The sequence below is a fragment of the Dendrobates tinctorius genome, unplaced genomic scaffold, assembly GCF_039654945.1.
Source record: "Dendrobates tinctorius isolate UK_male_01 unplaced genomic scaffold, ASM3965494v1 ptg000003l, whole genome shotgun sequence".
NCBI classification, from domain to species: Eukaryota; Metazoa; Chordata; class Amphibia; order Anura; family Dendrobatidae; genus Dendrobates; species Dendrobates tinctorius.
In genome coordinates, this window is record NW_027361671.1 from 27,816,420 (window position 1) to 27,841,639 (window position 25,220).

The 25,220-nt window shown below is 43.9% G+C and overlaps 1 protein-coding gene across 1 annotated transcript in view; it reads right to left on the reverse strand.

The window, feature by feature from the left end:
- ELL2 (elongation factor for RNA polymerase II 2) overlaps positions 1 to 23,834 on the reverse strand; it is a 54,641-nt gene extending 30,807 nt beyond the window's left edge. The window contains exons 1-2 of the mRNA XM_073541695.1: positions 23,543 to 23,834; positions 617 to 664 (exon numbers count right to left, since the gene is read on the reverse strand). Of these exons, the coding sequence (XP_073397796.1) occupies positions 617 to 664; positions 23,543 to 23,674 (180 nt within the window). The 5' untranslated portion in view covers positions 23,675 to 23,834. The remainder of the gene's footprint in view (positions 1 to 616; positions 665 to 23,542) is intronic.
- Positions 23,835 to 25,220: the final 1,386 nt, after the last annotated feature.

Sequence of the window (25,220 nt, forward strand, 5' to 3'; positions counted from 1 at the left end):
TTGAAAGTTACTACCTACCCAAAGGAAAGATCATATACTTCTGATTGGTGAAGGTCAGACCATTGGGACCCTCAACAATCCAGAGAAAGGGATATTGAAATGACCTATCGGAAATGAGCTACGTAGAAAAAAATTTTAAGGAGCAGAGAATTTTTTTTATGGATCCTTGTTTATGTAGACTTAAATCAAGCAGATGGGGCTGTTCACACATCTTATAGCCACATTAAAAGCCATTATGCAAATGAAATACTTGTTCTATACATATCTGCATCCACTACAGATCTCAAAACTGCATGTGACAAAAGCAGATACTGTATCTTTAAATTGCCATAAACATGGCAGACATGTGGGTGTACGTATGACTGACACGGATGAGACTTGCGTTATTGGAAAGTGGGCTTTGATCAAACTAAAAGGTGCCAAAAAGAGCAGAAACCATGTGTGCAAATAAAATCTTGACACGAAGCATGAAAAAGGTGAACTAAAAGTTTCTGATGTCAGGAGTAATGCTTACATTGTACAGTGAGCCATGACACCCATTTACCATAAAGCCATCACATAAGAGCACTTTACCCACACGAGCACTAAAAATATCTAAGAAGCTGTGAATACTTACTCCTTGGAGTCCCTGAAATTGAATGGATGGTCGTGCAGGCATAGAGTTCTGGAAAGGCAAAATGAAATGTATTAGAAGTGGAGAAATGTCATTTGTTTAAAGATACTGTCCTATAAGATCCCCCCTTTAAGAACACAGGACTACATAGACATTGGATCGGTCACACAGATAAACAATATGCAGTGATCGCTGCTGAAATTGAACACCACCCCTGACGCCAGTGCCACCATTTTCCCTTAAGGGCATGTGCACAAAGGTCATATATTCAGAAAAATTTCCACAGTCAAATTTAGTTACAGAAATGGACAAGTTTTGCTGCACATCGCAGTATTGTAAAAGCGTGAAATGCAAAGCCATCTGTGGCACGTGCTGATGCCCCGCCAAATCGTGAGCACCAGTCAATTCATGCTACTGTATCTGCAAAAGACTGCATGACATCTCAGAGCGCTATTCTAATACCCAGCAGATTTTTTACATATAAAGCTGCAGTGAAAAATCCTGCACATAAGCCTAAGGCAGAAATCACACGTTGATTATTTGGTACGGCTTTGTCACACAAATCCACATCACTTTAAAATACTAGTAAAGTAGATGAGTTCACTTAATCCTATCCAATTGGGTTGTGTTTTTTGTGAAATCAGGTTTTTAAAATCACCACCATGCAAATTCTTATGGCAGAAACCTTTTTCTGCTGTGAATTTTACCCATTCATTTCAATGGGGACACCAAATCCACATTACACAGCTCGTCTGGCATTGATGTAAATTTTAGTGTGCTGCTGCACCAAAAAAATACAAAACGAACGCAACATGAGTAAGTGCAGGAATTATATACCGACTTTAGATGCATAAATGCACTATATTTCATGTGGATTTCTAAACTGAAATAAGCAGTGTGCACAAATAGGGGGTTTCCACTGAAGAAAGGACTGAAATCTTCTAAGTGCTGACCTTTGTGAACAGACAAGACCACACATCTGCTGCCAGCTGAGGAACCAAAGGTCTACCGACAGGGGTGGTGATGGCTCAGGGTATGGGCTCAATATAGCAAGCAATGAACAAAGCAAGCTATAGACTTCTTACAATCCAAAAGTGCTCTCGGTTAATCTCATTCATGGCCAAATTATTAAAGCATAAGAAGGTTGAATAAAATGGTTCCCAGTGACAAGTTCACACAAACTAGAAAGGGTGCTCCTTCTGGATGATTAGTACATAGAAGAATGTCTAATATGCAGGTGAGCGAAACATCATTTACACCTCATGATGACAAACAAGCAATAGACCAGCGCTCCTAATGAGCTCAGCAGGAGACTCAATTTGCAGCTTGTAACTTTGCTAATCAGATTCTTCTCCGATCCTACTAAAGTCTAATAAGAAAATCTAACACCCTGCATGACTCCAGATACTCCAGCCTATATGGAGATAGTGGGCGGCTGCTATAGGTTTGTAAGGTGCACACATCGTACTAACTTGTCCCCTTCAGCACTAGCTGCAGATGTTGGGGGCCTTGGCTTTAACTCCATTAGACAGAAGATTTTGCAGGCACCATTCACAAGAAGCAATCACAGTATATAAGCACAAGCACCACTTGCTGAATTGGACAAATCTGCAATCTGTGCATTGAATGGGGTTCTGTAAGCCAACTCACAATGTAAACATTTTAGTGCAGATTGCCATTTCAGATTGAAACATGGGATGAACATTGACAATGACAGTGTATAACTATGAAATGTGTGGACAGCAATATGCAAATTGTGTGGGAACAATAATATTAAAGGTGTTTTCTAGGCTCCAGATATAGTTACCGTACATAGTGCGAATACAGACTGGTGAATCCTGACACTGCAATACGCACACATCGGCTTATCTCAGGGAGAACGATGCTATTGGCGGTCAGAAATCAGATATATGCAATTGACGTCTCCCCTAACTATCAGTCGGGCGCCTCAAGACACCTGGCCGAACCTGTCGATAGCAGGTCAGCCGACATTAGTCTAATGTCTATGGGGGCTTTTAAATCTTTATTCAGAGGGTCCCAAAACATATTAAGCAATTTAACAGCCACAAGCTGTCATTCTCTATTTGAGGCCATAAACACAGATCACTGAACAATTACAAGGATCCGGCCTTCCTGCTTTCTAGAACAAATGCACTCAGCGACTGCTGCCCAAACCTTTATGTCTATGCATGACTTGATACTTCTGAGCGGATATCAGGTTCCTTGGAAAAGTGCACACCAGAAAACTTGCCGAAAAGTGCAGTTGTTCCAATCACCAGATTCAGATAAGATAAGTTAATCCTTTAATCATCCCACCATGGGGAAATTCAGAGCATTACAGCAGCAAGGCAGGAACAAGTACAGATACAGATGCATAAAGGCATTACATTGACAGTAGGTAGGTACATATACGGAAAAAAAAAATGTAACCGGACTGTCACAACTTTGGATCTATCAGTTCTCTGTTTGGGTCGTTCTCCGTTTTGGACAGTGCTGGTTATACAGCCTAACTGCAGCAGGAAGGAAGGACTTTCGATAGCGCTCCCTCTCACATTTAGGATGAAGTAGCCGTCACTGACGGTACTGCACATCTTTGTCACGGTCTCATGCATGGGATGGGAATCATTCTGCACCATATAGCTCACCTTGGCCAGTATCCTCCTGTCGCCTACTTCCTGAACTGGGTCAAGGGGGCATCCCAGGACAGAGCTGGCCCTTCTAATCAGTTTGTCCAGCCTATTCCTGTCCCTGGTTGATATGCCACTACCCCAGCACGCCACACCAAAGAAGATGACTGATGCCACAACAGAGTTGAAGAAGGATGCAAGGAGTGCCCCTCTAACTCCGAAGGCTCTCAGCCTTCTGAGCAGATAAAGCCTGCTTTGGCCCTTCCTGTACACTGCATCCAAGTGATGGGCCCAGTCAAGCTTATTATTGAGGATCACACCAAGGTACTTATAGGTGTCGACTATCTCAATGTCATTTCCCTGAATGTTCACCACTACTGGTGGATTTTTGCCGTTGCGAAAGTCCACCACCAATTCCTTGGTCTTCCCGGAATTAATCCTAAGGTGGTTCCTCAGGGAGTAAACCCGATCTTCTGCTAAATAGGATTACCTCCATAACAGCAGGTCAGCAGCCAAACAAGTCTGTTCAGAGAAGCTAGGAAAATACTGTCTCTACAAAGTTAATTTTGTTTGGGCAGTCCCATTTAAGGGCTCATGCAGACATCCCTGCAAATCGATACGATCGGACAGCAATTCTCCCGACCAGAGCGCGAGCCTCAGATACGTACGATTCGGTCACTTGGGTTGGGAGAGCTGTGGCCAGTCATTGCAGTCTGAGGTTGGACAGATTTGCATGAACCCTACACATGCACTGAAAAGAGAACTAAAATTATCTTTTAGACAATAAAGAGCTTTTCATGAACCAATCAATACAACTGCAACAGGACAATAGGGGCTTGTTCACACATTGCATTTTTGCTGTTTGAAAAAAATGCAGCATCTTACTGTACCAGTGAGTGAGCTTTCAGATAGCTCATGCTGCTTATTTCCCCACTTAGATTAGAACAAAAGCTTTTTTTTTGCCAAATCTGCAGCATGTTAATACTTTCAGAGTTATTCCCCCAAAGTGGAAGGAGAAATTAAAGTAAATATACATAAAAAATGCTCATATTTTACAGACAATTATCCCTGCCAACAATGGGTTTGGAGCAGAATAATCCACCGCAAATAAATGCAGGCACATACCAACATCGCCATGCACGACAGCGGGCTACATCCTCCACTACACGAGCCATACCTTACCTTGTTGACCATAACCAAAATTATTTCTGCACTGTTTACCCAAGCAGGAGAAACCATACATCACTAGAAAACTACAGCATCAATGGCACTGTAAATTGTGCATTTTTAGGCAGCTTTTTTCCCACTGATCTCAATGGAGGAAAAAAAAATGCAGCAAGTCTGCCATAAAAGCTCTGAGTATTGACATGCTGTGGTAGAAAAAGCTACTTTGGCAAATTTACATGAGAAAACAGTTGAAGGAAATTTTAGAAATCACTTTTCTGAGTCTATTACTTAGCATTTTTTCTAGAATGAAAACCCTCATCAGTGAGCTACATATGACTGTCAATTCCTCCATACTCTGCTTTATAATATGCAGACATGGAGTTCGGAGCATCAAGGCCAGGCCGCACTGTTCAGAGCAGCCTCCCCCGGGACTGCCAGCAAGCTCAGCGCTTTCAATGAAGTGGGGAGTGTGTCGCCCAAGATCCACATAAATCTGGGCTTGCTGCAGTGTGGATATAGAAACCCAAATCACACGGGTGAATATCTTTGGTACACATTAAATAGCTCAGGATGCCATTCGCCAGTTAATCCAGGTGAAGCACTGAGGAACCAACCCAAAATTAAGCAAAGAAAGTAAGAGTTTAGCTATTGGCCCACAACATCTGGGTGTCACGAAGGACAGATTTTGTCTTGATCTGTCATCAGCGTAGATTATGGGGTTCAGTCGCAATCAATTATCCCATACATGCACTTCACACACTGGAAAGCAGGATCTGCCTCCATGTAATCTGATCAGTGGCACGTCTCCTGCCTGACCTTTCCACACTACAGAACAAGACGGCTGTCATTTCACCAGCAAGAAATGCTCAAGGTGCATCCAACAGGGGAAACACTACCAGCGCAAGCTGCCATGTTATAAAGCAGTGGCACGTGACGCCCCTAGGAATCGTACGTGGTCATAAACGCATCTTTCCAACCCTCAGATAACACTTCCAGTATGGGACCATTGTCCGCACAAGAACCATGCTACAGCACAGTATAAGGCATCAGACAGAGAATCACTTGTCAGCAATTTTCATGGATGGGACAGAAACCCTTTATAGTCTATGGGGCTATTTAGTCTATGGGTATGAGTTTTTTGCAGAGAGGTCCTCACAAATATTCACTGTGACATGTCTTTTTCTATGGGCATCACAGATCAAAATTACCCTTACAAGCCTATGGGTCCATTAAAGTCAGACATTAGTGTGCGATCCATCTGCTGTCACAATTAACATTACAATGAATAAACGTTTTGAAATTTAGTTTGGTGGTAAAAACTGACCAAACACTGATGAACAATTCATGTTCTTATGAGCAAGAAAAATCACAGCCATCTGAATGAGGTTTGAGGGGAAATTGCCAAACACAAGGAATTGGACCATACAAGACGCCCATACACATCAGTCACATGTAACCAGTCTGAGCCACTGTAAGAGCCAATATGGACTAATATGTGCATGGCTGGGCTAGCATGATGAACATACACCAGATGGCAATACAACCATCAAGCTACTTAATTTATATATGAATTCAAAGGGCTGGATTTCCCGGTCTTAAAAAAAAAAAAAAAAGTAATCTATATTGCTGGGCCGCTTCGTGTGTGATGAGCACATGTTATGCATCTTAGATGCTGCCATTTCCACATCATTTTTGGAGCAGAAAGCAGCTTATGTGCTTTTTGGGCATTTTTCTCTTTAATGTGTACAAGATACGTGTGTACAAGATATGTATACAAGATATGTGTACTTTAATGTGTACAAGATTGTGACAGCTGAAAAGCAGAAGCTGCCTGAGGAATAGTTGGATCACTTTTAGCCACGTCCCAGCTGTTGAAGCCTGAAGCACAGAAGTTTAAGGCTGTGTTCACACACAGCGTTTTTAGCGGTTTTTACTATAAAACCACTAAAAATAAGCTTCACAGTCATTTCTATGCATTTTGCACTTTTTGTGCACATTGATGCGTTTTTTACCGCGAAAAAAACGCATTGCGGTAAAAACGCAGCATGCATATTAATTTTGCGGATTTTTCCGCGGTTTAGGTCTCTTCCATGCGGTTTGAAACCGCTGCAGAAAAAAACGCATCAAAACCGCGCAAAAAACAGGTGCGTTTTCTGGGAAGGGATTCAGGTTTTTGAGCAGAAATTTTCTGCAACGTGTGCACTTAGCCTAAGGCAGAATATGTACACAAAGTTGCAGAATCTACCTGAAAAATGACGCTTTGTGAGCACCACCCCCTCCAAGAAAAAAATCCTAGTGTGGTGCAATTGCCTTGTAAAACCTTTATTTAGGCCATCACTGGTTTACACCACTTGTGGCTCACTTTGGCATTAGGGCCAGTTCTCATACAATATATTTTCTAACATCTTCAAAAGGAATCTTTGCATTGTGAAATTAAAAAACCCAAGCTGATGTAAGAAAGCCTAAGGTGTAGAGTTCTCACCCATGGATGGCACTCTTAATGGGGCTTTCCCCTTAGGCTATGTGCACATGTAGTTTGGAGAGCTGCGGATTTTCCCCGCGGATTTGTAAAAATCAAAAGTCCTGCAGATTAGCCTGCGGTTTCACACTTCACAATGGATAAGGTGTGAAACCGCAGCTGATTCTGCACAAAGAATTGACATGCTGCGGATTGTACCCCGCGGAAAAATCCGCAGCATGTGCACAGCGTTTGATTTGACCATTGAAAACAATGGTACTGTACAATGCAGAAACTGCAGCGGACCCGCAGCAGAATCCGCAGCGTGTGCACATAGCCTTAAACTTTCTTATTGCATAGGCTTGTGGATGTTGAAACTAGGTGCAGCAATAGACACCCTTCCCTGCTCCCAGTGATTGGCTGCAGCCTGTAATCATTGGGCTCATACAATCTACAGCAGAAGCGTTTGGAATACTTTTTAGTACAGAAAAACTGATTCTACACACAATTGCATTTTTTTTTTACATGAAGTTTTTCAGGCTCCCCATAGAAGCCTAAAGAGGAAAACGCACCAGAAAGCACACAGATCTCCAGCGTGTTCAAAGTGCGCAGGAGTTCATGAAATCACATCCACTTTGATTGGACAGTTTAAAAGCAGATTTTCCACATAAAAATAGAGGAAAAAAACATGTCTAGTTTCACCCAGAAGGTGGAGAAACGTGAAATCACTGCAAAGCCCAAGTGCATCCTAAAGTAGGAAATGGAAATACTGATGCTTGTAACTTTTCTACAAATTCCTGGGCTATGCGCATTAAACGGCTACAAAAACTGGCAAGCAAATAAAATGCCAAATTTTGACTTTTCCCATGGATTCAGCCCAGCCTAATGCTTTATCGGCATCGCGGCCCTCTACGTCCTATCACACAATTAGCCATACCCTTGCAGAAGGCATACTCTAATTTATTAATGAAGCCTCAGGGGGTCCAGCTTTCCTGCTAATTGTTCACAAGATGTCATAATGCAAACGCTGAGAAGGTACAGCCCTCATACATAGCTATGCAACATTAATTCACAGCGGCGGCAGCCACATGTATACAGATTGCTGGGGTTAATCTATCAAGCGCCTGACATTTAGCATTGCTTAATATTTATAGAGGCACACTGGAGTAAAGACCAGCTGGATTTCCTGAACAGATCCATCAGATGAGGTGGGGGTTGGAGGGCATGAACAAAAGCAGCATTGCTGAGAGGCAGTGACGCAAGATCCCTGACGAGAAGATAAATAAATGCTGGCTGCGGATTTTCAGCTGATGTTTATCACTTACAAGAAAGTAGCTGCCCCCTTTATAGGAACTGTAATATGTAGCACACCGCCGGCACGACTTACTGGTTGTACGTCCTTGTTATACTCCCCAGAGGCAGCTACAGAATTCCCTGCTAGTAATAAATGAAGCACATACATGAAATCGTGCAGAAAAATAACTGCTTGTGTACTTTACCAAACCAATTATAGGAGGATTGTGACCCAATAGCACCAAGTTTAACAGGAAACCATTGCTTTAGTCCCTGTGCACACCACGTACACCCCAAGGCTGTGCGCCAATGATCCGGAACTAGCAGCGCATCTTTGCTGCGCCTAAAGCGCTGCAGTCTATTGCGCGCAGGTAAGTCCACATGTGTGCACTGAACGGTGCAGATTTACCACATCAATACATTTTATAGATTACATTTATGTTGCTGAGACTAGCGTGTGCGCTAGAGAAATTAACATGCTGCTGTCCTGAAAGATGCACTGCATTTGAGCATCCGCATGTTATCCGCAGGCTCACATGCACGTATGGTGGACATGGGTTTTCTAGAAATCACATCCACTATGCTGTAACATCTGGCCACTGCGGTTTTGACGCTGCATAAATACACAGCATCAAAACTGCAGCAATTCCTGATCATGGGCACGTACCCTTAGGCTTTGTTCACATGTTGCGTTACTGCGGTGTTTTCCCTGCTCTCTTGGCAGTAAAGCTGCTTACTAAAAGCAAGGTTTTGCTGCATTTTTGCTGTCTCTTGTGCATGCTGATAAAGTTAATTGCACCCAAAACAACTTCCTTAAGGTTTTTGCACCAAAAACACAGCAAAACCAGATACCTGCATTTTTCGCTCTTTTTTCACTTACCTATTGCTTTCTATGGCTGAAAAAAAAAAACACTTAAAGATATGCAGCAGTTTGTCATATCAGTCAAGAAAAAAAAAAACCCTGAGTTTTCCGAAATCTCACCACTTTTGCTGGTACTGTAAAATGCAGCTTAAAATTTGCATACAAAAGCAGCAAAAACATGTGAACATGGCCTTAGAGTAATATTTTCTCACATTAGATCAAATGTGAGTACTTTTACATACACATTTATACTATGCCTAGTTCACACATGGCAGTTACCCATGTGGTATGGTCAGCACGATTTACAATGGGCACCAGGCAATGAATAAATACCCTTGATGGAAATGACCATTAAATCCTCGAAAACTACTACTTTTAATTTATTTTTCTTAAAGATGCCTTTAATAGGGTATTGAGACAGGTTGCTCTAACATCATAAGCAGAGGCTTTAGAAGTTATGATTCATCATGGGCTAGGGGATAACGTTCCAATTGCTGGGAGTTTGATTATAAAGCCTGGTATGGAGCCCCAGGTCTCAGGACCGATGGGGATCCCAGTGGGCAAAGCCCCAACAATTGGGAAGGGTTCCCCTATGGATCGAAGATAAATGCCAAACATGAAAATACCCCATATGCACACATACATACCATGATTCTGACCACCGTAGTGTAGACCGAATAGTGTGGTCTTTTATTACATTATATTACAGGTTATAGTGTGGAAAACCAGAACCCTGTATAACTGCGTGATCTGAAAATTACTAATCACATGACAGGCGAGCTGTGCACATAACACTAAACCCACGCGTAACCTTTACCCTGCTTGACCTCACACCTCATTATGGTCCATTCGATTTTTCTACAGGAGAGTTTGGAGCAGAAACCCCAAGAACCACAAGGAGCTCAAAAACCAGAGCCGATTAGAATTCAGTCGTAAGACAGACATTGGCAGGATGCGGTATGGTTAGGCTTGCCCCTAGTCAGCCCCTCCATGTGTGTTTTGAAAGTTGAGATTCTGCTCAAAAATTAACTCCTATATGAAAAAACCCACAATGAATACACCCTTACGCCAGCACTCTAGTTATAAGTGATCATATTTATGTTCCATATTTTCTCTCCTGGACTTATGGACACTGGGGCTGCTTGTATCACTGCCGCATGGAGCACCATATGGCAGCACAGTATAGAGCACAGGGACTAGGCATACAGCAACTCCCACCTTGCAGAAATCCTTAACTACTCAATTAAAAACAGGTTTGTTAATATTTTGGATGTGCTGCATAAAGGTGGATTTACATTTTGGCACTTCAGGTAAACCGGGCAAATTACTAATGGCAGCCACTGCTTAAGGGAATGTGTACACGTTGCAGTTTAGCTTGCGGAATTTTCTGCATAGAATCTGCACCTCTTGGTCTATGTGTGTGTAATAATGGAGTGTGGGTTGGACAAATGTAAAAGAGGAGGTTGGACAGAAATGACATCAACTATTTTGCTAAATAACATCTTTACAAAAACGCATACAAATCTGCATCAATTCCACGTTTTCTGCCAAGAGGTGCGGATTCTGTGCAGATTCTGCTGCGGCGTACAGTACCATTTTAACCAATGCAAAATAAAAAACGCTGTGCACATGCGGAAAATTCCGAGCGTAAAAGCAGTTTATTTTCCACAGCCTGTCAATTGTTTTTGCGGATCCGCAGCAGCGTTTTCCATTCTGGCACATACAAATCACTTTCTCTCTCTCCACAAGAAACAAAGTTTTGAACAAATTCGCAGAGCCAAAACGCACTAAAATCCACATCAAATCAGCTTATAAACCGCACGGAATCCGCAGGAAAACAGCAGGCGTTTTACCCTGCGTTTTCTGCCGAGACATGCGGATTCTCTGCAGAAAAATGCACAAGCTAATCCACGTGTGCACATACCCCAACAGGTTTTAGAAAAAGCAGACGTCAGTGTCGTGACAGACCTGATCGATTCGTCCTTGTACATGCAGACCGAATAAACCTCGAGCAGAACATGTCAGGTTATTGCGAGTACAAGCACAGGGCACATTAGAGACGTCACTCTGGCAGAAGTGTGGCTGGCGAGTTCATTGGCCCGAGTCAATGCAAATGAGAATGTGCGCTGGTGAATGTTTGGGTGATCCATTCAATCTGACCTTTCCTTGGTGGGTAAAGTCTGCTGCGCTTTGATAAGTGAATACATAAGCTGAGTGACGAATACACACAAGGAAAGAACTATATCAGCGGCTACAGAGAAAACTAGCGACATGACATTAAATCACCAGGATTTAATTGAACTGCAGCATTTTACAGACTCCAAAGTATGACTCCAAGTTCGCAATGTAAAGCGGAAGCCGAAAAAATTGTACCAGAAGGACAGTGGAAAGTGCAGCCTTTGCCGTGCACCCAAAAAATGCTTGCAGCTCACAAACCTAAGTAGATGAAGAGTTAACAGAAGGGGGAATCCGATTGGTGAGTGTGTGCAATGTCCAAAACATGCCATGCAAGGAGGAGCTTTTGGAGAAAAGCATTTATAGTGCTGGACACACAATAATAGAGGAATGAAGGATAACTAGCTGCAGAGCATGACCCCTGATCCTGAAATAGGATCACAGGCATTACAAATGGTGCTGTAGGTGAACAGGTTACCGACTGTACAACAGGCTGCACAAGCAAGTCTGGCCTAATTACGCATCCAATTTGGAAGGATAGACTGAACTAAACTAAGAGGTACATACAAGTAATTTGGTAAGTGCATAGGTGAATCAAAGAAGACCTGTCACCAAGTCAAAAGTTGGCAATTTTTGCACTGCTTTCATTCCTGCTGACAGTTTTTTTTCTTTAACCAGCCATACAGCTGCATGGATGTGGGCCTTTTTCATCAGTTTTAATTTTATGGTCTAACAAGGAGGTGGTGCTCACAGGATTCTGTGTCCACTACTTGGCCAATTTCTCATGCTCCTCGCCCAGCCCCCATAAAATAAACCTCATACTCTCCTTCAATGTCAGCGCCATTCCCACGGTGTCGGCACTCCCGTCTCTGGGGGCTCACGTGCCATTTTTGTAACACGCGACGCCGGCACCTAATCAGTGCCAACTGTCACCGTCTCCTGTCAAATTGGTAGACTTGTCCAAAGGCAAGGAAAGTGAAACCCGTGCTGATTGGGTACCAGCATCACCACAACCGCACGCGTGCCCTAGGACCGCAAGTGCCGACACCGCAGGAATGGTGTCGGCACAGGAGGAGAGTATAGGCTTTATTATTCTATGGGAGCCAAACATTTTAATCAAGGAGATGTCCTAGTTGTGGACAACCTTTTTAATGAAAAAGCTCATATCTCTGCAACGAGATGGTGAAGCTATATCTACGGTATATCGGAGAAATTCAGAGGAACAACATGTAGAGAATAAGACTAGACACGTGACCTGGTGCAGGGCGCTGATGCTGAGGGTTACAGCCCTACAGCCACAGTTCTTCTAATGGTGAACATGATCTGCGCTGGACACTTGATAGATGCACTAGGCATTATTTGCAGGTGTATTGTGCCGAAAAGACAAGCGATAGTAACAATTGCCAAAGGTAATTTTCCGACTTATAACAGAGCTCCTGCCTGACAAATACAATCAAATTCACATAGCAAAATGTGACCAAAGTCTACAGCTCCTGGAGTGAGCCAGAATTCTCTGAGCTGCATTGGCAAAATGGGAAGCAGTGAGGGCACATTGTGAAGAGCACCTCAATAGTCAGATGCACAGTGTGTGGCACACTGTGTACGTAACCTGTGTTTCTCTGCCAGTCAGATGAATACCTGTGCCAACTTTGTGGTAATGCTTAAAAAAATTGCTGGATCTGTGTATTAAATCAATGAAGTTAATTAGAAGAGATATATTTTAAAAAGTATTCCGTTCATCATTTGTAATGGATCCCTTTTTTCCCCCGTTTACTAAATACATTCCAAACGGATGATTACCGGACATGTGCGCTTGGCCTTAAGGTTCATTTACAAGGATCAATCGGACGCACGATATGATCAGTAATCTGAATGCCTGTTTACAGAGGAAGAGCAACGTAAATGATGCACACTGAGCCCATATACTAGATCGCTTGGTGCACATATGCTGCCATTGATCTCAGACGCACTGCCGAGAACGATCATTTACAATGCAAAAATAATTTTAACTGATAAACGAGTTTCATCGGGTGATAGGCAGCCTGTTTACACAGCAACAAAATTATGAAACGAAAACCTTTCATGTTCGTTCACAAAAATCTGGAAGAGTCATTGGCCCTTTAAGCTGACATGGTTACAGTAAGTACAAGCGATTGTCTGCTAAAGACTGGGACAACGTGTTCATTCTGTGAGTAATCTGATCCTCCTGCATTAAGTGGGGAAAATTTGAGCTATGCAAGTTTTCTTTCAGGCCACGCTGGACGATCTAGCAGCAGGAGCCTTTAAACTGCTTGCATTCACACCACCGATTATGTGACGCGAATCACTCTTCACAAATTCTTCCTCAAGTCCCAGCTGACTGTATCAACAGGAGCCAAGAAGAACAAAAGTGAGCAGTCGCACAAGGGGTCACTAGGCCAAGCCCAGAGTGACGCTGTGTACTCGGCAGAGTACACAATGGCTTGTGTCCATGCACAATTTCCTTCTCGCTTTATAGTCTGGTAAAATGAGAGACATGATCCTCCTAGCATTTTAGGTGTTCCTGTAAGAAATATCTACCCAACTGCTTTATATTAAGATTAAGTAATGCTGAAGGAGAATGCGGCCCGTAGTTTGGATATGTTACAACTTTAGATTATGGTGGAAAAATCCCCATGAAAACATTAAGAACAAGATCTTTCAAGTTGAGTATTGAGGCCGCCGGTGAATGAAAACCTGCAGGCGATTCAGACTTGACACCGCATCCAGGAACAGTAGATCCCTTTTATAGAAAACAAGAATTGCACAATAAGCAGTTTCCTGTGTGGGATTTTTTGGGCATTAGGTCTCTTTTCTATTCATGAAAGCCTCCCTAATCAAGGCAGGCAGCACTGATTAATCCTGTCATGCGAGACCAGGAGCAGTACTTGGCCTTCATAGGACATCATGTGATCACATTTAATGGGAAAAAATGGTGGAAGTGACAGGACATGTTGTTACCTGTAGTAAAAGCAAATATTTTGTGGCAAGAGTACTTTGTACAGGTAAGAGTGTTGCGAGACCAGCTGATTTAATCTGCAAGCCGTGACAACCCAAGAACCAACCACAACACAAGCAGTAAAAGCTAATAAATGATCTTGAGATATTAGGACATACACCTGGAATGAAGGGTACGTATGAGTTATACATTCCCATGGCCAGTGGGTGCAGTCTCGTTCTCCATACACTAGTATGGAGCGAGACCGCACCCTCTAGTTGGCCACTTCAGTGGCAGGGGTGCAATCGCCGCTCCATACAGGTGAATGGAGTGAGGCCACGTCCATTGGCCAGGCGTATGCAAAACTCCTACATACCCTCTGTTCCCACATCTGAAACCAGCAAATCCTTGCATGCACTGGGGATATTCACAAGTCTACAGTTACACAGTGACTGCAGACTTATCGGCTTTGACCGGACAACCCCTTTAAGGGCTCATAAAAAATGGACCAATGAGCATCCGTATCATTTCATACATTAAAAAAAAAAAGTTTCTCCACCTTCTCCCTTCTGTGAAAAATCGGACCACTCAGATGTCAGAGCACGGTCCGATGTTTTTCATGAAGTCAGACTTGCATGGCTGATTTTGATCCAATCCATTAAATATGCAGAGTGTACATTTACTTTAAAACTAGCAACTTAGCATACTGAACAAATTGGAAACAGAAAAAAATGCCCTATACACAAGACTACAGTGTCATTGTTCTCCAAGAACTATCCAAGCGTTCACTCGCCCGTTGTGCTGTGTGGAGCTTTCATAAACGCTGATCAATTCTATGGCAAATCATCTTTAGCACCAATGCACTATAAATCCTGTACTTGTCTGCCAGAGGAAAGCTTAAGTGAAGTTCCCATGTTGCATTTGAAGATCGGTATTTTCACTGCACACAATGTAGGGTCTTACAGTTCCAGCAAATTGGATGGAATTTATATATATCATATGCTCACTTGTTTTTGCAGCATATACTGACCTGCGGTGAATGTTTGAAATCCACATGCCAATTTATTTTGCGGGTACATGAGCGTTATGTGCAGACTTTAGTACTCCTGAAACGCACTAAAAACACATGTAATCTGCATATGGCCACCAATAAAGATGTCAAATACTTGGAAGTATCAAAAACAGCTTTACTGAAAAAACAACCTGCAGCAAAAAAAACCAAGATAAAATACCCGTGTAAAAATTAACAATCAAAAAAGCAATAAAAACGCCAGCAACCAAATTATCTAATAGAAATGCTACAGAAAGACTGAAACATCAAAAACTAACCAAATGCATCTCATGGGAACGTAGCCTTAAAAAGAACCAGACAGTTGCCAATGACCGAGACCACGCTATAGACTAGACAGACAGGTAGGAACCCGGCAACTTCTTCCCGCCCGCTGCCCTAGATTGACGAGTCTCCTATATGTGCATCTAGTGAGAGACCAGTTAATCAAGGGCGGCTATTAAAGTTTGTTTTTCTCATCCCTTTAACGACCCGGGGTTATTTTTGGTTTTGCATATCTTTTGCTCCCCTTCTTCCCAGAGCCATAACTTATTTTTCCGTCAATATGGCCATGTAAGGGCTTATTTTTTGCGGGACGAGTTGTACTTTTGAACGACACCGTGGTTTTACCATGTCGTGTACTACAAAACGGGAGAGAAAAATTCCAAGTGCTTGGCTTTTTTACTAGGTTCACTAAATGCTAAAACTGACCTGCCATTATGATTCTCCAGGTCATTTTCATTACGAGTTCATAGACACCAAACATCTCTAGGTTTTTTCTTAATGTGGTGAAAAAAAATTCCAAATTTGAAAAAAAAAGTTCCCATTTTCCGAGACCTGTAGTATCACCCATTTTTCGTGTTGGGTGAGGGCTTATTTTTTGCGTGCAGATATGTTTTTATGATACCATTTTGGTGCAGATACGATCTTTTGATCGCCCGTAATTGCATTGTATTGCAATGGTGCAGCGACCAAAAAACGTATTTGACGTTTCGATTTGTTTTCTTGCTACGCAGTTTACCGATTCCATTAATTCTTTTTATATATTGATAGATCGGGCAATTTTTAACACTGTCATGCCAAATATGTGCATATTTGATTTATTATTTTATTTTGAATGGAGCGAAAGGGGGGTGATTTAGACTTATTTTTAAAAAGTTATTTTTTACTTGCTTTGATAGTCTCAATTGGAGACTTGAAGCTGCACTTATCCGATCGCCTCTGCTACACAGAGCAGGGCTACAGCTCTGGTCGATGTAGCAGATATGCTCACTTGCTATGAGCAGCAGCCACCAGGCGGCGCTAGTAGCAATCAAGCAATGACAACCACTGTGGTCTCCTGCTGACCCCAGGTTGTCATACCAAGCCATCGGCGACCCGCAGTCATGTGACATGGGCACCGATAGGAGGAAAGGACCTGTTTCCTGCGCGTGCATGTTAAATGCCGCTGTCAGACTTTGACAGCGGCATTTAACATAACAGCCGTGGGTGAATCGCAATAACACCCGCGGCTGTTCCAGGCACATGTCAGCTGTACAGACCAGCAGTACAGATCAGCAGTCATGTGCTGGAAAAGGTGCAGGCTCACCACCAGAGCCTGCACCAAATAGGGGGAGGCGTCCAATGACGGACTCTCATTGGAGGTTAAGGGGTTAAACACCCCTGAAACACACCTGGCTGGGATACAGCTAATGCCTGATCGTGCTCCACACAAATTTGATACCATATACTGTGAGGAAAATAAGTATTTGATACACTGCCAATCTTGCAAGTTTTCCCACCTACAAAAAAAATGAAGTCTGCAATTTTTATCATAGTTACACTTTAACTGTGAAAGAATCTAAAAATAAGAAAAAACAGATTACAAAATGATTTTTAAATAATTATATTGCATTTTATTACATGAAATAAGTATTTGATCACCTACTAAACAAAAAATTCTGGCTCTCACAGACCTGTTAGTGTTTCTTTATGAATAGGAGTGCTTCATAAAGAAAGACTAACAGGTCAACACAATCACACTCCAACCTATCCACCATGGCCAAGACCATAGAGCTATCTAAGGACACCAGGGACCAAACATTTTAGACCTGCCAAGGTTGGGATGGACTACAGGACAATAGGCAAGCAGCTTTGTGAGAAGCCAACTGTGGTCAATTATTAGAGAATGGAAGACACAAGATGACTGTTAGGCTATGTGCTAACGTTGAAGAAAAGCTGTGGAAATGTCAGCAGCATTTCTGCAACTCCCCGCCGCAAGTAGAACACATGCGGAAGCGTTTTGCAAGCGTTTAGCTTGCAGAATGCTTGCGCTTTTCCAAGCAATTTGAAGATATACTTACCCTCAGGCCCTCATGGCGCTGCCGGCAACTTCCGTTTCCAGGGATGCATTGCGCGAATGACCTCTGATGACGTAACGGTCATGCGAGAGTCTCCTCTCCTCCAGACCCTGGGTACCATCCGCACATGAAGCGCTCACTTCACGCTAGCCACATGAGTAAAGTGAGCGTTTCAATGCAATCCAATGGCGGCAGAATCACCGCGACTCCGCAGAAATAATGAACATGCTGCGGATTTTACCACTATGCGATTCTGCAGTGGAGAAATCTGCAGCATGGGCACTAGAACTGTGGAATTCCATAGGTTTGCATGGGGATATGTTTTATTAGCATTTTTTTTTTTTTAAGCTTTTCCGCTGCGGCAAAACCGTGGTGGAAACGCATAAAAACGCAACGTTGGCACAGCCTTAATCTTCCTCGTTCTGGGGCTCCATGCAAGATCTCACCTCATGGGGCATGGATGATTCTGCGAAAGGTCAGGAACCACCTCAGAACTACACGGGAGGACTGGGACCAGTGTCTCAAACATTAGCGTTAATTCACTAACGTTGTCATTGATTACCAAACCATATATAATAAAATGAAAACCTGGCACTCAATGCTTGGTGTGATAATTTATTGTAGTACCAGAAAACGTTTCGGTCAATATAGACCTTCATCAGTTACGTGCTAGTATGTTTGAAAGTCCAGAAGGACCAGGCTGCGCTTATAGTGACAACTGTTAAGATTACTCTGCATTACAGCAGCACTCTGCTTATCTGACTATAGGCTTTACCAGTGAAAGTTATATAAAGCACCCTCCTTCAAACTACTTTCAAACATACTAGCACGTAACTGATGAAGGTCTATATTGACCGAAACGTATTCTGGTACTACAATAAATTATCACACCAAGCATTAAGTTGAGTGCCAGGTTTTCATTTCATTGCTGGGTCTTCGACTTCCAGCATGACTAGGACCCAAAACGCACAGCCAGGGCAACTGAGTGGCTTCTTAAGCATTTGACAGTCCTGCAGTGGCCTAGCCAGTATCCAGACTTGTACCCAATAGAAAATCTTTGGAGGGAGCTGAATCTCAATGTCACCCAGCAATAGCCCTGAAACCTGACAGATCTGGAGCAGATCTGTATGGAGTAGTGGGCCAAAATCCCTGTTGCAGTGTCTGCAAACTTGGTCAAGGAAACGTCTGACATCTGTATCTGCAAACAAAGGTTTCTGTACCAATTTGAGTTATTTTTCTATTGTATCAAATACTTATTCAAAGCATTATAAAGAAAATTAAAAAGGTAAAAATCAAAAATACAGAAAATCACATTGTATGATTCTATGTCAATCTACGATAAAAATTACAGACCTCTCCATTCTTTGGAAGTTTGGAGGTGGGAAAAGTTGCAAAATAGGCAGTGTATCAAATACATATTTTCCCCACAATCAGATTAAATTTAACCCAGCTTGATGAGACTATCATTGCCTTTTTATTTACGACAAGGAACTTTTTGCAATATGCTGATAAACATTGTACACTTTAATGTTCAGTAACATATGGCAGATTGAGCAGTCCTTGTGCATGTAATAAATCAATTTCTACTTTAATTACCAAGATAATCTTGCTAAAATTCATTATGCAGATAATATCAGCAGATAAAAGTGGTGACACATCTTGGCCAACGCCTGTGCAGCATATGAGATTATTGTACAGCTATGGCTGTGCAAAATGTACAGTAAGCCATTTCCAAAGAGCTTCAGTGAAATGCTCTCTGCCTCAGGCTTCTGGTGCCTGATAGCCACAAGGAGGATTTAGAGCCTTACAGCCCATGGAAACATGTCGACAATGACCGGAAAAGTGAGCAAATGCTGATTCACAGAGTGATCACGTTTTTACGGTAACAAATCAGTTAGCAGCACATCGCCCTCATGTAGGATGGAGTTTACACCAAGCGACTGGCAGCGTTAAACCATGGCTACATCATAGATTGCTGACTGTATAACAGCTAAGACAGGCTGGCCTTACTTGCCATGCACACAGAACGATCAATAATAGATCGTTCTGTGCACATAGACTGATTGTTCCCAGCAGGGCATGTCCTGTTTACACAGGACAACGTGCAGCATAGAGAACAGCGATATTTATATTACATTCACACAGTCATGCTAACCGCATTAAATCTGCAAGCAAATCGCCATTTCACCTGCAAGACCGCATGGCCGATCACAATGGCTGCATGGTTTAGCAGCTGAATCAGTTTACCTGCAAGATCAAGGGAAACCGTAAAAGGGTGACAGTAGCCCTGGGACTCTGCATGCCCGCTTCATGTGAACGCAGCCTTACTCAAGCTTACAAATCATTTTGCCTGATAGGAGCATCGCATTTTCCATATTTCTTGCCAATCACAAGACCAGTTTACAATGACAGACTATCAAAAAAACAAAATTAACTGGGAGAGCTCACTTTAAAAACAATTAGACTCAATGAGTCAATATAATATTCATCTATGTGAAAAATGTGCCCTCTCCCAGATAGTTGGATGGCAGACCATCCGGTACACAATGAAAGAACCAACTGAGAATGGTGAAAGAAAAGACCTGGTAGAAGACGTGAATATGAAATAAATGTGAAAAGGATAAGATTGCTAGATAAAATAGCCTTTATTATAAGAATGGCACAACAGCAATTAGTATAAAATTAGTGCATAAAAAGGCAGTTTATACCGCTGTAATAGATTGAGCATACGTTTATAAATTTATACATGACCATAAATAAAATATATTAATATAACGGACCAAACAACAATATAACCTTATATCATATATACCCAAACACCTCTGGCCCAGTTTAAAATCCTTATTTAATTAACCAATAATTTGGCTTAAAAAATATACGTATTAAAAAGTGCAAAAATAGTGCAAAAAGTAATTGCTCTGAAGTTGTGCAAAACTGCAGATTGTGCAAAAGTGCAAAGTGAAACTCAGTGCTGCAAATATTCAAACTGTGGCAGTATATAAAAATACAAAAAAGATAAATGTGCAATATATAATTCTGTGCACTTAAAATGTGCTGAACAGCTGGACATGTGGGCTGAATGGTTAAGGCTGTGTTCACACATAGCGGTTTTTTAGCGGATTTTCCAATAAAACCGCTAAAAATAAGCTTCCGATTCATTTCTATGCATTTTGCGCATACTGATGCGTTTACCATGAAAAAACCGCTTCACGGTAAAAAACGCAGCATGCTCATTAATTTCGCGGATTTTTCCGCATTTCTGGCTATTTCTAAGCATCTTGAAAACGCGCAGAAAAAAACGCATAAAAAACACGCATTTTTTGCGCAAAAACTGCACAGAAAAAAACGTGCGGTTTCTGGGAAGGGAGTCAGGTTTTTCAGCAGAAATTTTCTGCTACGTCAATAATAGATTAGTAAGGCCGTAATACCTGTGAGGGTGGGTAACGCGGTGTACCTGTGCATTTTTAATAATTCATCTTAACTAGCCAGTCTAAATGCACCCTAAGGGTGTGTGCACACGATGCGGATTTGGCTGCGGATCCGCAGCAGTTTTCCATGCGGTGTACAGTACCATGTAAACCTATGGAAAACCAAATCCGCTGTGCACATGCTGTGGAAAATTCTGTGCGCATTTGCTGCGGTTTATTTTCCGCAGCATGTCAATTCTTTGTGCAGAATCCGCTGCGTTTTTACACCTCTTTATAGGAATCCGCAGGTGTAAAAACGCATGCGAAACCAACAAAATCTGCACTAAATCCGCAGGTAAAACGCAGGTCATTTTACCTGCGGATTTAGTCAAATCCGCAAAAGTGTGCACATACCCTAAGCAGTAGATGTGCGGACAGAATGATTATTGGTTTCCCCATACATTTTTTTGTTGGCCTATGTTAAAGGGAGTCTTACATATACAGTTAATAAGCACACATTAACAAGTTGACACCCTGTAGAGCCTACCAGCACCTACAGGAAATTGCTTAGTTAGCAATTCCTTAATCGGCTGGCTGCTGTGGTAAATATATTTGCAGCAGTATGAAGACACCAGATTCCATATGGTAGCCCTATAACCCAGTAACAAACTGCATTAAAGCCGCCAGCAACATAAGGTCAATCAACACTTTGCATGGGTAACAGGATCTATACTGAATGACCAAGATAAAATTTAAGCATTTATTGAGCAATTTCATTGCAGGTGAATGTACATATTGATCAATCCAGTAAGTGAATAATGTAAGGTAACTTATTTTAAATAAGTCACTCAAACAAGACAATACACTAAATAAAAGTAATAATTCTCATCAGTCTTGTTTGTTCAGACTAAAGCTGCATAAAACGCCTCACAGGCCCAAGGCTGGAGAAGTGAAAAGTGACAGCTCAGCAGAACGCCATAGACTGAATGAATGCGAGACCAGCTGGCACCACGGCAAGGACAGCAGAGCTGTATATGCATTGGAAGCCGCACTGCTATTTAAAAGCTGTCACCGTGAAATACTGCTCCAAATAAAGCAGTATTATCCGAAATGCCACCCATGTACAGCCAGCCCCAACCATGCTCATACTTGCCACATATACAGAACTTCAGGGCAGCAACCTCCCCATATAGATAACACTAGTTACCAGCAGACCACAAGTTACAAAACTGGAAGTCATTTGTGATATTTTTATAATTAAATAGAAATTATCATTTAATTTACACTGTACGTTGATTTTAAGGGAAGTTCCAGAAAACTGGAAAGAGGATCGGCTCTGGCAGTGACCAGCAAGTGCAGCCATAGGAGGTGGCCACATCATATATAAAAAAAAAAAAAAAAAAAAAAAAAAAAAACACATTTAGGCAATGTTACCCCCCCCCCAACCCCCACAATCCCAGACAGAGGGGGATGGTGTGAATAGGACTGACAACACTGCATTATGAGCCACCCTACAGCTTTTATAGAAGCTTACTCAGCTCTTCTGTACAGGTACAAGTATAACGACGCCCATGCAGAAACAGTCACAGCCACTAGATAAAAATCCCAACTGCGGCCGGGATAGAAACCAGCACTAAGGGGGCCACAGCCATCACCACATTACTGACATAAGTGATCGTACAGATACAAACTGAAGCCCAGATACCATACACATTTACTATAGGATGTTTCTACAAGATGGTATCCGCCTAGTTACACTGGATCCAGACCCAGAACACCATTGGGACCTGGAGTTTCCAGTAACCTTATGGGGTGAAGCTCTAAAGTCCGCTCCATCTGCTCTATACAATATACAGCCTGCAGGAAAAGCTAGCCCCAGTACAGTCCAGTACCATGGGGGACAGGGCCACTACGAGCCAGTACCATGGGGGACAGGGCCACTACGAGCCAGTACCATGGGGGACAGGGCCACTACGAGCCAGTACCATGGGGGACAGGGCCACTACGAGCCAGTACCATGGGGGACAGGGCCACTACGAGCCAGTACCATGGGGGACAGGGCCACTACGAGCCAGTACCATGGGGGACAGGGCCACTACGAGCCAGTACCATGGGGGACAGGGCCACTACGAGCCAGTACCATGGGGGACAGGGCCACTACGAGCCAGTACCATGGGGGACAGGGCCACTACGAGCCAGTACCATGGGGGACAGGGCCACTACGAGCCGGAATTTGGGGGGGTCAATACGAGGGAACATCACACACAAGGGGGCCGGTATGAGGGCATGTAGAGCAGGAAGGGGCCGGTATGAGGGCATGTAGAGCAGGAAGGGGCCGGTATGAGGGCATGTAGAGCAGGAAGGGGCCGGTATGAGGGCACGTCACGGATGGCTCCCTGCCCTGTGCACCTGGAGACCAGGGACCAGCTGGATGACAGACCCGGGAGCCCCGTCCGCCCTCACCTGTAGCCGGAGCCATTTCCGGGAACTTTCCCGACTTTCCCGCACTCCCCCACCAACTTCGCTGACAGTCCAGCCATTACAAGGGGTCGGTGACCGGAGCGCCCCACTTCTACCGTGTCCGCCATGTCACTTACCTTAGTGTTCTGGTAGTGCTCCAAGGCTCTGAAGGCGGTCTCAGTGAGTTTCACGTGAAGCACGGTGGTCTGGTCCTGTGTCCCCCTCTCGCAGGACAGCCCGTACCTCCCCTCCTCACTAAGAGCCGCCATCTTCCTCGCTCACTCCCTCGTCCCCTCCCGACTTGTAGCTGAGCAGCGGGTTTTGTATCTCGCAGCCTAACTTGCTTTCGCGTGAACGAAACGGAAAACGCAGCGCCGATTGGCTCCCGGCTCCTCCACTCCGAGCACGTATAGGCCCGCGGTGCACATCTCCCAGGCTCTTTATACAGGGGGAGGCGGCTCTTCCTTTTCTTGTGCTAATTCCATGACCGTTGTGACGTTGCGGTGGGCGGGGCTATCCGTGACGTAGGACAGCCACAAGCGACTGTGTTTTGACATTGCTGGTGACGTCTCTCCCTGCTGAGCAGGGGGCTCCAGTGCGTCCGCCGCCGCCTGCCACAGTGTGCCCGGCTGTGGTCCTGAGGCCACTGCACACCAGACATGGCGCTGTGCGCTCAGTGATGTCACGGGAGATTCCCTCACAGGGAGGGTTAGGCCATGTTCACACGTGCAGTATTTGGTCAGTATTTTACCTCAGTATTTGTAACCCAAACAGTAATATTCTCCATTGTACAGTGTCCGTCATGTGGTATATTATATATAGACCCCAAACACATTGGCGCTCTGCGAATCGGCAGTGTAAGAAGAGCACGGCGTCAGGGTTGGGATTGCGGATCCTTACATCAATGCTGGACATTTGGAAATAAAATGTAGAAATCGTGTGCCAATGTAATGTTGCAATGGTTCCCGCCGGTCACGTGTGTGCCTGGGGCCGGCATAGATGCCGAAATAAGGCTGGGGCCGGCGTAGATGCCGAAATAAGGCTGGGGCCGGCATAGATGCCGAAATAAGGCTGGGGCCGGCGTAGATGCCGAAATAAGGCTGGGGCCGGCGTAGATGCCGAAATAAGGCTGGGGCCGGCGTAGATGCCGAAATAAGGCTGGGGCCGGCGTAGATGCCGAAATAAGGCTGGGGCCGGCGTAGATGCCGAACTAAGGCTGGGGCCGGCGTAGATGCCGAAGTAAGGCTGGGGCCGGCGTAGATGCCGAAATAAGGCTGGGGCCGGCGTAGATGCCGAAGTAAGGCTGGGGCCGGCGTAGATGCCGAAGTAAGGCTGGGGCCGGCGTAGATGCCGAAGTAAGGCTGGGGCCGGCGTAGATGCCGAAGTAAGGCTGGGGCCGGCGTAGATGCCGAAGTAAGGCTGGGGCCGGCGTAGATGCCGAAGTAAGGCTGGGGCCGGCGTAGATGCCGAAGTAAGGCTGGGGCCGGCGTAGATGCCGAAGTAAGGCTGGGGCCGGCGTAGATGCCGAAGTAAGGCTGGGGCCGGCGTAGATGCCGAAGTAAGGCTGGGGCCGGCGTAGATGCCGAAGTAAGGCTGGGGCCGGCGTAGATGCCGAAGTAAGGCTGGGGCCGGCGTAGATGCCGAAGTAAGGCTGGGGCCGGCGTAGATGCCGAAGTAAGGCTGGGGCCGGCGTAGATGCCGAAATAAGGCTGGGGCCGGCGTAGATGCCGAAGTAAGGCCGTGTCCCCACATGGAAATGTTTTTTGTCCTGCAAATCGTTCTCGTTATAACACACCATTGTCAGTCTGCTCTAAT